The following is a 14,295-nucleotide window of genomic DNA, read 5'->3' on the forward strand; positions in this document are numbered from 1 at the left end:
ACATTTGCTTTGACATTTCAAATTAAACAAGAAGAACTGCTAAATTGCATATTTCACAATTTCAGCCAGCTGATAGGGTAAATATGATATTTTCCATAACTATGAGGTAGGTTTATTTTAATCTAAAGTTCTATCATGGATTATTTATTCTAAAACTATGTCAATGATTATAAAAAAAAGATTCTATAACCGCTGTATCAACTCCGGCTCTGCTTTGGGATTTTTAAAGCGTTTAAAGTTATGAAAATAATGTTACTGTATTTATGATTTCATGGAAACAGTATGAAAATTACAACGTATATGAATATGAATATGAGGTTTATATGAATTTGGAGGTTTTTTTTTTAATTCGAACTGATTAACATGTTTTGGATAAACTTAACATAACTTGCACTTCACATAGATTTTTTTATATTTATGTAAATATAGTAATTGTGTTTTGCTACACCACTGATTAAATAAAACTAATGAAAATATCATAAAACTTAGCTGTACACAGTGATCTTTTGTTTATAAAATCAATGAAATATCTGTTACTATATGTTTACTTCTTAATGGTAAATGTGAAAATGTAAGAGCAATGAACTATGGAACAAAATAAAATAACTTGTTCGTATATTATGTTGTTCGTTGACATTGTTGTAGAGTAAAACCATAGATGCAATGAAACATATACCGTATTACTATTAAATTTTTTCGCCCTTGATGTTTTGATAATCATTAGTTTTGTCTATAATCTTAAATGCTTATTTTCATTTGTAAATTAAATAATATGTACTAAAGATAAACAAATGTGTTAAGGGTGTGGATAGGTTTGTTTACCTTGGGGCAGAGCTGAATAGCAAAAACACTGTTGCGCTATAAATCACAAGCTGAATCATGGCTGGTATCAGAGCATATTATGCTAACCTTAAGATCCTCAAATCCAGGCTGATGACCCGCAAGACAAAGATGAAGCTGTACAAAACTCTCATTAGGCCTGTTGTTACATACAGTGCAGAAACCTGGTCCCTTTCCGCATTGAACACAAAGGCCATTAGGGTTGAATTTTGTTTGTAAAAGCGTTGGTCAGATGTGTAAATTTTATACAACAGATGTAAAATCAAAATGTTTCTATTCAGGTCCTCTTCCCGTTGCAAAGCACGGGTACAAAAGCTAGTTGTTTAATAATTTAGACCCTGTGGCTCAGGTATTTCATTAAACTGAAACAAGGCAAATTGGTTGTGGTTAGAATGGGAATATTTTATTACTATCTTTGAATAGTATTACATCGTTCAATCTGGTTTCCTTATAGCTAATAAATCAAGTTGATAAAATATTAGAGCAACACAATTTAGTCAGTGGAATTGATGAAAATTAGGATAAGCGTGATCAATGTATCGTTATTATTCGTATTGGTGGTTAAGCAGTTATTATAAATGTCACTATACAGTATAGATTATGATAGATAAAAAACTTTAGATAGTAACATTACATAAATTAAACTATAAAACAGCTTAAAAAACTGTATTCATAACTTGCAACACGATAGTATAAAACATAATTAGGGCGTAAAATCACCCTTTTCGACCCGAGTTTAAGTTTTGTGATCGAGCCGAAGTTGAGGTCAGAAAATGAAAGAGGGTCGTAAAGACACCTTTTTCCCCGATTAACAAACTAAGCCATAAAAAAAAAACTTTTCACGTAAAGATAACCTCTTTAATCGACTTTCAGCTTTGTGCGTCAATTCTAAAGTAAATAAGCAGCTGTTTAGTAAGTGATTAAATAATTTCGTCTATTAGATTGTGTTACTGTAAATTATGTCGATATGTCGAAGCATTGATACGAATGCAACAATCAATGGGCTACAACCTATTAAATAAATCAAAATAATTTCGATTCATGTGATAGCTACAATTTAAATTTACAACTGTTTACATAAGTTCATTTTTACTCCCTAGGGACTAAAAAGGGTAAGTGAGTTTTTTTACTCACTGACAGTAGCCTTTTTGGCCACTTTAGATTAGCAACTCCAAAGCACATTAAGCACGTTAAAAGAACGGTTGTTTTCGCTGCAGTATGAACAAATATTTTCCAATTAATATTAATTGAAAACGTATGATTATTTTTCGTGAAACAGCTGTTAAAAAATAAATATTTGTTCCGAAATTTCTTGATACTTCATCTTATTTACACAGGAAGAACAAAGCTCACTGCTAAAATCACACAACTAGTGTCATCCATCTTCCGAACAATATCAAACTGTCGTCGGTGGCTTGTCTTAGCCGTTCATCTAAGAGCATAGACAATACACCGTGTTTATAAATGTTTGTTGTTTGGAAAATAAATAATCACTGACTTTACAAGCCTACTCTAGTTGTAAATAACAATTTAAAAGTTTCAAAGAGTGCTGCGCATAGTGTATAATGCATTTTTAATTGTTCAGAATTCATGTAATTAATCTTCTTAAATCCTACCTAGGTGGAGATTAGATGTGCTGTTGTTTATATTATTGTTTTTTTTGTCCTAGGACGCTAGGCACGAGCCTGGAATTGTTTTTCACATTACTTCAGGCTAGACCTCGGGGTTGCTGCATTATCACTTGGATAAAATACATTGGTGACATGGCGGGGATAGAACCCGGGACCTCAGAGACTGAAGTCCCGCGCTCTAACCACTACGCCAGCTCGCTCCCCCTATATTATTGTATTAACAACAATAAGCTTTCGAATACTGATATTAAAAGCATATGACTTATGGGTAATCTGTTAAACATATGTATTACGTTTTAATTTATAACATAAGTACATATAAGTATATTGATAATGACGGCATTGTTATCGATTTTGCATATAAATACATAAGTAATTAATGTACCAACTTTTGCTAATGCTACTTATAAAACTGTGACACTCTTATCTGATATAATAAATATCGCAAAATAACAAAGTATAACCAAATAACTTTTATTGTTAATACATTCTTCACATGAATACACTTTAGAACTAATTGGATGGTTAACTTTAATGCCTATATAAAACAATATTTATACAGAAAGTTGTAAAATTAAGAAATGTAAAAGGAACATATTTTTTTCTCTAAATTTGTAATTTTTTTTCTTTTACACACGAAAAGCGTTTAAAGTATTAATTCAAGTTATGCCGACTTATAGAAAAAAAGGAAACGGCCATTTCGCTTTAAATAAATAACGAAATAAGCTATAAGACGCATAAAGTACGGAAATTGTTGAATCAAAATTTTTTTTCAAGTAATGAAAAAGGGCAAAAGTAAAATTATTTGTTTAAAGATTTATCACTCTAACACTTTTCTTTAATGCATTTTTGTCAACGTTATCTTTGTTATTAGAGTTATCTATTTTGGAGTGTTACTACGGTTAAACCTCCTAAAAAAATTACAAAAACAATTTTTTCTAAAACATGTTCAGTTAAATGGACTAAGCTTTTTTCATTAATATAGAAAATGATGTTTTATAAAAATACAACCGAATTTAGAGCGTGTAATAGCAACGTATATACTAATACATTGTATGTAGATAGTAGAGCCTAGTCTATAAGACTTAGACAGAGTCAAAATGACAGATTTGTCAAGCTCCTTCTAAAATTATTTTCGTTACAAGGGTAGTATAAGTATCTTTAATTCTTAGAGTAACAAAATATATTAATAAGTACTAATGTATACAATTTTTACGACCACGCTGAACCTAAATTGCTTCCTTTAAAATATCCTCTGAAGGTACTTGGAAAGTTTTTTTGTATAACAAAACCTTCTTCATGCCGTATCTTTGAATCCAAATCATCGGACCACAAATTCTAAGGGTGTTAATGTAATATGATTCCATAACCATCATATAGCATAGTATTGTTGTTTAAAGGTTTGTTGCGGAAATTTTCCATCACGAATGTAAAAAACAATACACAACGTTTCGGGATCTGGAATCTGATCCCGTCCTCAGGTGAAACAAACTTAACTAATACATTACAACTAACAATACACAAACGCCCAACCTAAGTTGGAATACACTACAGAGGGTAACATAGAGGGTAATTCGTGATCGAAAATGTCCGCAATAAACCTTTGAACAACATTAACTCACCATCACCAACAATAAACTTCAAACGGAGCATAGTATTATTTTGCACAACTTTCATACTGTATAAATTCAACCAAACTGAGTATCAACATAATTACAAAGCTCGTGTAGATAATGATTTGTTCACAGCTTAAAATACCTTGTTGAAGATTGATTCCACAAACTCAATTAGCCTCTCATTCCAATCGAGATCTATCGTTTTAGCTGTTGATTTGCAGATAAACTAAATGTTATTGATAGTGTATTTCTGATTATACTTGATCGATGCTGATTTCCTGAATACACAACGATGATTTAATGATTCTGAAACAATCATTTTGTTCTATTCGGAAAATTACATTGCAAAAACTTACTATTATGTATTGAGATACTGTTTCAATATTAAAGTAACGCTACTAAACCTCTTACTGCATGAATTAAAACTGAATTATCTACATTTCAATCGATGGAAAGTAGTTTTTTAGGATACAAAGAACTAAATTGTCATAAAATCGGGGAATTTAATTTTCAAGTCAATCATAATTTCAATACGTGATAGCCAAATGAGTCCAATGAAGATTTTACAAATGAATGTATTTATTCAACTTACTACTATGGCCTCTGCAAGGCCTGCATGGCCTCCTCATCCACCAATGAAAATATTAGCAATTTGAGGAGCCTCTTGTTACTTTTTGATTGTCTTTTACAATTTAAACTCAAATATGACTGTTAGTTGGTTTCCATACAAATGGCGATGTTTCAAAAGGCAATAAAGCCAACAATTTATTTGTTATATTTTATTATCTGTATTGTTTGGTAGGCTCACTCCAGTTGAAATTTTGAAGTTTTCTTGTGAAATTCCAAATGATTTAAATTTTCAATACTCGTTCAACCAGTTGTTAGCCCAAACGTCCATATCATCTGTTAAGTCGTAGGAGATGTCTCTCATAGGATATACTCTGCCAGCTTCAGCCTCCTACGTGAAAGTAAAGGTCAACTTGAAATTAAACATAATTTAATTTAATTTATAGTAAACTTAATTTTATAATATAAAACTGAATAGCTACCAATTTGAATAAGCAATGCGTATGTATGAAAAGTTCAACATAAAAAATATGTAATTTATAAATGTACTTTAGACTCAACAATGTTTATAGATAGTATTTATTATGATAGTGTGAATTTAATTACTTACGTGATTTACCAGTGACATAATGAAGGCGAAAATCAGCCACATTAATAGCATAGCCATTGTTTTACAGTACCTAAAATCAACAAGGTCACAGTTTTCAAAGACTGGTTTAACTAAAATACTAAAAACGTTATTTAATGTTGACGTTCTTCTGTTATATCAACCACGACAGGTTAGGTTAGTTGTACATGAAAAAAATACGTTTCATTTAATATTTTTTTATGTTTGGTTACCTAACCTAACCTGGTGTTGTCTATATAATAGGATTCAACATTATTATAGAAGAGTACCTATCTTGCACATATGGCTTCGACATTTTCTTCTTTAAGCTAAGTATACATCTTGAATTACTGTTATAAATCAATAACTGTTGTAAATGACTCCAAAAAACTTTTCTATAAATTATTTATTATGAATACCCATACTAGGAGTTGCGATTCACGAGAATTTAAATGTTAAAGTTGATGCAAGACTTGTGTTAATCAAAACGAATGCAAATCCCTTGGTTAGGTATTAGATTTTGCCTTGAAAACACCGTTTAAGGCATTGTTTAAACTCAACCATCAATGCTGTGGTTATTTTTTTTCTCTAACAATAACTGACTGTGCATGATACAAAAGTGAATAGTAAACAATTAAAAAGTTAAAATAGTTTGTTTATATGCTATATAAATTTAAAAATTATAATAGACAAATTATAAGTACTTATTTTTGGTTTTGTAAAAGTCATGGAAAATATCTTTGACACATTACCCACCTGATGAATTCTGAAAGTATGCTTACTCAACTGGTTGTTTTTAATTAGAATTAATAAATTACTTGTCTATTGTTCTTTTGTTGTTTAATGCCTCATTCATCATTTTAAATAGTATTCCTTGTTGTTTCTAACTGATAAAAATATTAATGACTGAATGATCATGTGCAAACGGTAAGAGTTATCATGTATTCATTAAAACAATCCATGTGTTACAGCTGCTACTGTGTTAGTGTGGTGTGTGCATTTTTACAAACTTAGCAAATAATAAATGTAAAACGTTGTCAAAACAAAACATAATCTAATTTTAATTAAGTTAAATGTCAGTTTAGAAGTATGAAAAAATCTGGGAACAGTTAACTTTAGTTTTCCGATAATGATTTAACAATAAAATTTACCTCTGTAGAATAGTAAAATAGTGAAATAAAATGTTCCTTATATTTCACAAACAACGCTAAGAGAATTGTCACTTGCACAGAACTTCGTCTTAATCCTGTGCTATCCTGTCGTAACCTAACGTTACGCTAGAAAAGTGGACAAAACAGGAAGAGAACCACTTACGTTCGTTGGTGGACATAGAAGACGGAGCCGTGACGAATCATCCCACTTCAGGGCTCAGTGCACAGTGCAGCCACCCCGCAAAACATAATAACTCTTCCGTTACTAATAATTATGACTGTTCATATATGAAACTACAAATGACTTCTACTATACTCGTCTTCCCCATAAAAAAAATCAATATCATACATTCAAAATTAACTCAACTTTCAAAATAAAATAAATTCACTTTCAATAAAATGCAACCAAAATTTCTTCTTCCCATTATTCATTAATAATTTTACAAGTCCAGCCTGTGAGGCTTTCGCACAGTCCGTGCAGACTTCCTCAGCGAGGGTGGTGGGCTGCACTGTGCTAGCGGCGACGCAGGAGTTGGCTGAGGCTGGGCTTGCCCTAGGCTCTCCCTGGGACTGGTAGTAGGCCTAGGTACAGGTGACATCATCAGGGGACTAGTTGGTCGATCCTCCGGCGGGGATGAATTCTTGGGTACTTGGGGTGATACAACGGGATCCTTGGGTGATACAAAAATCTCCTCCTCTTCTGCATACCGAGCTCTCAAGTGGTCTGCATGACAAAATCGGGGTTTTCCACCAATGACACTCACAAGATAGGTGACCGGACTTCTCTGTAGAATTATTTTGCCAGGAACCCAAGATATCTTTTCATTTCGGACAGTTTTGACATAGACTGCCTGACCTTCTGAGAAAAATCTACTTCCTCCCCTAAGCCTATCAGCTGCATCTTTTTGTTCCCTGTGTTTTTGATCAATGGATGACTGGAGATTGGGTTTTAACATAACCAACTGTGTACGAGGCTTCCAAGACAGGAACATTTCTGCAGGGGTTAAGCCAGTAACTGTATTTGGAGTGTTGCGGTACGCAAACAAGAAATTATCTAATTTCATTTGAAGAGTGGTACGCTGAGAACGCTGATGTTCCTCAATCACTTGACGCAAAAGGTTTTTCTTGACCTCCTGAACACTTCTCTCTGCAGATCCATTTGAAGCCGCATGATACGGGGGAGTTAATGTGAACTTCACATTGTTGCTATGCAAAAAGGTTTTGAACTCTTGACTAGTAAAAGATCTTCCGTTGTCCGACACCAGTTCGACAGGCAATCCATACGATGAAAACAAGGTACGGAGTTTCTCAATAACCTTTGGAAGAATTCATGGAACTCATGATAAATACCTCTAACCATTTAGAGTATGTGTCAATCAAAACTAAAAGTTGCTGTCTCGACTCTGGATCCTCCGCAAAGTCAATGTGTATCCTCTGCCATCGGGTTGATGTTGTAGGCCATTGCTGCAACGGTACTTTAGATATCGAATTCCTAGTTAACTGACAAGCAGAACAAGAGGCCACCACATCTTCAATCGACTTCTCCATGCCTGGCCACCAGACATAACTTCTCGCCAGCATCTTCATGCGTGTAACTCCCGGGTGTTGATCATGCAACATTTGAAGCACAGATGAATACAGTTTCTTTGGAATCACTACACGAGAACCCCACAGCAAACAACCTTGTTCCACGGACAACTCGTCCTTCTTCCTTAGAAAATAGCTAGTTCCGGCTCAACCGAGCTCGTCCAGCCGTACATCACAAAATCTCGGACCTTCGAAAGAATCGGATCCTTATCCGTCATTTTACCTATATGCAAGGCAGTAATAGGTGCAATGTCCTTGACAACACAGAAATTGTTCATCACTTCTGTACACATATCTACATGTGAAACAAAATTAGCATCCAGCTCTATAGGTTCCGCTTCTGCTAAGGGTAGCCTAGACAACGCATCAGCATGAGGGACATCCACTCCCTTCCGGTACCTAACCTCCAAATCATATGCTGATAGAATCAAGGCCCATCTCTGCAGCCTAGCTGCCGCCATACTAGGAACGCCCTTTTTAGAGCCAAAAATAGCCGTCAACGGCTGATGATCAGTCTGTAGAATACAGTGTCGTCCATATATATACTTATGAAACTTTTTGACTCCAAAGATCAAAGCCAGAGCCTCCCGATGTAACTGGGAATAATTCCGTTCACTGGAACTTAGCGTTTTCGATGCGAAGGCAATTGGCCTTTCCTGCCCATCGATAAGATGAGATAGAACAGCAGCCACCCCTCTGGGACTCGCATCACACGTCAGAACTATGGGCTTTTTCACATCATAGTGAACTAACAAACTTGAGTCCAACACCCATGATTTACTCTCCTGAAAAGTCTTAGAACACACCTCCGACCACACCCATGGATGATCCTTATGTAATAAGTCATAAAAACAGCTTATTCTAGCAGACAGGTTAGGTATAAATGCATGATAATAATTTATTAGACCAATATAGGCTCTTAACTCTTCCTTAGTACTAGGCTCAGGCGCTTTACGCAGCGCAGTTAACAAACTTTCTTGTGGACGGAGACCATCTCGGGTAATCACATGTCCTAAATACTCTATTGATGATTGCAAAAACTTACACTTTTGTTGGTTTACTCGAACTCATCAAGGCAATGCAGCACTTGCGCCAGACGGGCGAGCCCCTCTTCCTTAGAGCGAGCCGCTACTAAGACGTCATCTAAGTACGCCACCGTTCCTGGAAGACCTGTTAAAATTTGGTCGATGGCTGACTGAAAAATTGCAGGAGCTGAAGACAAACCATATGGTAGCCTTTTTAATCGATACAGACCCTTATGGGTGGCTAAGGCCAACAGATGTTGCGATTCATCCGCTACCGCCAATTGCTGATACGCATTTGAAAGATCAAGGCAGCTAAAAACTGAGCAACCGCCTAGAGTTGCAAAAATATCTTGAGCCTGTGGAAGCGGGTAATGTTCCATTTCAATACACTGATTAAGGGTAATTTTATAATCGGCACAAAGCCTAACACCATTAGGCTTAGGGACAACCACAAGTGGAGTGCTCCACTGTGAATTAGTAACTCTGTACGCAACATCCTCTTGAACCATGCGGTCCAACTCACTCTCAACTTTCTCCCTTAACGCAAAAGGCACTGGTCTCGCCTTACAGAACTTAGGGACTGTCCCTTCCTTCAAAACAATGTGAGCCTTAACACCCTTAATTTCGCCCGTTCCAGGCTGAAAAACTGACCTAAATTTACTCTTCAACTTAGCAATGTCCAAATCAGAACTGTGATCCACAGTAGCTTTACATGAAAACACATTTTGCCAATCTAACCTCAACTGACCTAACCAGTTTCGGCCCAACAGAATCGGTTGACTCTTACTTTCTAAACTATTTACTGTCAAAGGCAAACTCGCCTGCTGATTATTATATTTAACATTGACATTCACTTGTCCCAGAACAGGTACATCATGACCTGAATAAGTAGTAAGTTTCACATTTGCTGGCCTAATAGCCCAGTCAATGAATGCAAAAAAACACCCTTTTTCGCAACTAAATGGTGGAAAGCTGGATTTTTTATATGTGATAGAACCACATGAGAGGTGTATTTTCCCAAAAGTCCCCACTTCTACCCCTTGAGCTTTCCCCCCCACCCCCTCCAAACATAGAAATTGCAGTGTTTTACGTAATTGATCATAACTCGAATGCTATGTAAGCTATCGAGCTGCAATTTGTTTTGTTTGATTTCGGATTAGTTTTCCTACAACTTTTATATTTAAAACATTTTTCTAAAACCAATACTTAGGGAGATATAAAATTTAAACTTCGTTAAAAGCTTTGTTTCAGAGTGCAAAATTTTGTTTTTCTCTATGTATACTTTTAAATTGAAATAATACGCAAATATGGTCCAAACAAAAGTTTTAGTAAGTTTTTCAAGGTTTACAAATATATTATTGGTTAGTCATCTAGGTGACCGGGTAAAGAGCTGGGCGTCGGCAAAGAGAGCGCGTGCGGGCTAGTTGAACACCTCTGCGCTGCGTCATCGCATCTATCCCAGCCAATAAACGCGCAAACTGCCTTTTTTCGTAGCTAAATAGTGGAAGGCTGAGTTCGTTATAATTGATGGAACCACTTAAGACGTGTATCTTCAAAAAAGTTCCCGAATCTCCCCCTTGAGCTTTCCCCCCAACCCCTTCCAAACGTGGAAATTACAGTCGTTTACTTTACTGGATATAATTCAAATTCTATGCATGCCATCGTAGTGAAATTTGATTTGTATTATTTATAATAAGTTTATCTACAAATTTTTACTAAAGGTTTTCTTATAAAACTATATACAAAAAAATATAACATTGTAACTTTTTTTGATAATGTTTATGTTTTAGAGTACACAATTTTGCTTTACCATCTATATATTTTTTCCAAATAAAATTCGCAAAATGTGACAAAACAAAATTTTAGTATGTTACTTAAGGTTCATAAATATATATTTGGTTAGTCATCTGAAAAAACTAATGTAGTGTAGACGTCGGCAAAGACAGCGCGTGCAGGCTTAAGAGCATCCGCGCAGCGCAGCTCCGCCTGTCGATGCATAATAAGGACCGGCACCGCTAAGTTCTCAACTGTTTCATACAAATCCTAAGACTTCCTGATTTTTAGCCTACTTAACTACCAAAACAATCTGTTTCCAAGCTAAACCGTGACTAAATGAAGCACCTCGCGGTCAGTTAACAGTTTTCGTCGACCCACTAATCCTTGATACAAACTGCGTCCTATCATATGTCCCTCTCTTCACGCTTCCCGCTAGCAAGGGTTAGCTTTCTGCTCTGCCATGAGTTGTAAGCCTGTGTTAAAATAATACCACGAACAACGTAGAAAACTGTCGGTAATATTTATAAGCCATTTTTAATCATGGTAAGGAATACAAATTAAAACCAGTCAATGTCAACTAATTTGTTTTATTAAGTCTATATAGAGGAGATTTTAAAATACTTAATAAGCGCCTTCATCTTTATTAGCGATGTTAAACGTTTGCATAATGTCTACCACAAACCAATAAAGAACTATTTATTTATTTATTTACTTATTTATTCCAACGGATACACTATTTACAAAATAATACGGTATATATTTAAGCACAGTAGAATAGAAAGATAAATTGCATTTGAAATAATAAGAGAAGCTGCATATACCATTGAACAAAACATCATTGCAACAAAGAGTAATAACAACAAGATAGCAACGTAACAACAATAACAGATGATAACATTAACAAAGTATAATAACAACAAACAGACAGCATAACAGATTACAGATACTTAATAACAGAACAATTTTAATATTAAATTGGATTTCAGAAAATGCAAGTAGACTTTGAAAGTAGCAATAACAGAGATATCTCCTGAAGATTTAACAATAAACTATGATGACTATAACTCAAGGGAGGGACATATCAATGATAGTACGCAGTTTGTATCAAGGATTAGTGGGTCGACGAAAACTTTTTTCTGACCGCGAGGTGCTTCATTTAGTCACGGTTTAGCTTGGAAACAGATTGTTTTGGTAGTAAAGGATTGTTTTGGTTGTTCCTACAAATTATGAAGTCTTAGGATTTGTATGAAACAGTTGAGAACATAGCAGTGCCGGTCATTATGATGCATTGACGGGCGGAGCTGGCGGAGCTGCGCGGATGCTTTAAGAAGCCTGCACGCGCTCTCTTGCCGACGCCCCACACTACATCAGTTTGTTCAGTCGACTACCCAAATATATAATTAATTATAAACCTTAAGTAACATACTAAAATTTTTTTTTGAAACATTTTGCTTATTTTATTTGGGAAAATATATAGAGAGTAATACAAAATTGTGTACTCTAAAACATAAACATTATGAACAAAAGTTAAAATGTTATATTTCTTTGTATATAGTTTTATAAGAAAACCTTTAGTAAAACATTTTTTGATAAACTTATTATAAATAATACAAATCAAATTTCACTACGATGGCATGCATAGAATTTGAATTATATCCAGTAAAGTAAACGACTGTAATTTCCACGTTTGGAAGGGGTTGGGGGGAAAGCTCAAGGGGGAGAATCGGGAACTTTTTTGAAAATACACGTCTTAAGTGGTTCCATCAATTATAACGAACTCAGCCTTCCACTATTTAGCTACGAAAAAAGGCAGTTTGCGCGTTTATTGGCTGGGATAGATGCGATGACGCAGCGCAGAGGTGTCCAACTAGCCCGCACACGCTCTCTTTGCCGACGCCCAGCTCTTCACCCGGTCACCTAGATGACTAACCAATAATATATTTGTAAACCTTGAAAAACGTACTAAAACTTTTGTTTGGACCATATTTGCGTATTATTTCAATTTAAAAGTATACATAGAGAAAAACAAAATTTTGCACTCTGAAACAAAGCTTTTAACGAAGTTTACATTTTATATCTCCCTAAATATTGGTTTTAGAAAAATGTTACAAATACAAAAATTGTAGTAAAACTAACCAGAAATAAAACAAAACAAATTGCAGCTCGATAGCTTGCATAGCTTTCGAATTAGGATCAATTAAGTAAAACACTGCAATTTCTATGTTTGGAGGGGGGTGGGGGGGAAAGCTCAAGGGGTAGAAGTGGGGACTTTTGGGAAAATACACCTCTCATGTGGTTCTATCACATATAAAAAATCCAGCTTTCCACCATTTAGTTGCGATAAAAAACATTTATTGACTGGGCTATAAGTTTGAGGTTAGAAAATTGTTCATAAAATATCTCAGAAGGACATATAGTCAAGGCACTGCCTGTATCTAGAATCATTTCTAAATATACATCATTAGCCACTAGGCCTACCTTTTATAGCCGTTGTCTGATCCTGATTTAAGGTTGTACAGACCTATCTCTGCCATTGGAACTTCTAGGCCTAGGCCTACCTCTTCCTCCACTTGATGGACCCCCATCCTTGGTGTCGACTTTTTACCATGGAAACTAGAAGATTTCTTGGCTTTACACACTTTCTTGAGATGACCTACTCTCTGACAACCGTGACACTTGTAACTGACGAACGCACACGCACTAGGCCAATGACCCGCAGAACCACACCTCCAGCAAGAGTTTCTAGAATTTTGATTTTCATTACTCCTATGCATGAAAGTTTTAGGCCTATTTTGACTTTTCACATTGATTTTCGCAATGTCCCCACGAGGTTGCACAAATAGGCTTGACTGCGATTCGGCCTGTTCCAGCCTGAGCGCTAACGCATAAGCTTCGTCAAAGTCCAATTCCTCCGACAACAATTTCTGCCGGATAGTTTCATTAGAAATGCCGGAAATCACTTTGTCCCTCAAAGCGTCTTTCAAAAAGGTACCAAATTTGCACGAACTAGCCAAATGTTTTATTGACACCACAAACTCCGCTATGCTTTCGCCCGGCTTTTGCACACGAGAGTAGAATACATATCGCTCCGCCACAACCAACTTCTTGGGCGCATAATGTAATTTCAACAACGCTGCAAGTTCATCATAGGTCTTAGAATCTACCTCTACCGGTGATAATAAATCGGATAGGACCAATAAAACCCTGGGACCAATAACTGTAATTAAAACCGACACCTCGTTCTCCTTCTTAACATTGTTCGCTTTGAAAAAATGTTTCAGGCGCAACAAATAGGGCACAATGTCCTCCTCACTTGGATTAAATTCAGAAATCCTGCCAACACTAATACTCGCCATTTTTAATCATCTCAACTATAATACGCACTAAAACAACAACTGTTATCGCGTACTACCCTAACTATGATAAAAAGGTTTATTACCGACTGCGTCAAAATGTCGTAACCTAACGTTACGCTAGAAAAGTGGACAAAACAGG

The 14,295-nt window shown here is 35.5% G+C and overlaps 2 protein-coding genes and 1 long non-coding RNA gene across 3 annotated transcripts in view; 1 reads left to right on the forward strand and 2 right to left on the reverse strand.

The window, feature by feature from the left end:
- The window catches only part of LOC128990405 (uncharacterized), a 382,719-nt gene that overhangs the window by 13,892 nt on the left and 354,532 nt on the right, over positions 1–14,295 (forward strand). The window lies entirely within an intron of this gene.
- LOC128990409 (uncharacterized) lies at positions 4,852–6,097 on the reverse strand. Its single transcript, XR_008490521.1, has 3 exons — positions 6,018–6,097; positions 5,265–5,334; positions 4,852–5,045 (listed from the first exon to the last, which is right to left on the reverse strand). It is a non-coding gene; the product is annotated as an uncharacterized LOC128990409 (long non-coding RNA).
- Positions 6,853–7,999, reverse strand: LOC128989313 (uncharacterized protein K02A2.6-like). The gene is made up of 2 exons (XM_054411193.1): positions 7,770–7,999; positions 6,853–7,618 (listed from the first exon to the last, which is right to left on the reverse strand). Exons 1-2 carry the CDS (start codon positions 7,997–7,999, stop codon positions 6,853–6,855), a joined length of 996 nt encoding a protein of 331 aa, XP_054267168.1.

The sequence above is a fragment of the Macrosteles quadrilineatus genome, unplaced genomic scaffold (genome assembly GCF_028750875.1).
Source record: "Macrosteles quadrilineatus isolate MER2022 unplaced genomic scaffold, UCM_ALF_1.0 Scaffold_3__2_contigs__length_128488019, whole genome shotgun sequence".
Taxonomy (NCBI): Eukaryota; Metazoa; Arthropoda; class Insecta; order Hemiptera; family Cicadellidae; genus Macrosteles; species Macrosteles quadrilineatus.

Excerpts from the sequence above, each read along its gene's own strand:
- LOC128989313 (XM_054411193.1), bottom strand. The coding sequence starts at position 7,999 with ATGAAGATGCTGGCGAGAAGTTATGTCTGGTGGCCAGGCATGGAGAAG. Across the intron at positions 7,619-7,769 it reads ATTGACACATACTCTAAATG|CAACAATGTGAAGTTCACAT; the intron begins GTTAGAGGTATT and ends CTTTTTGCATAG.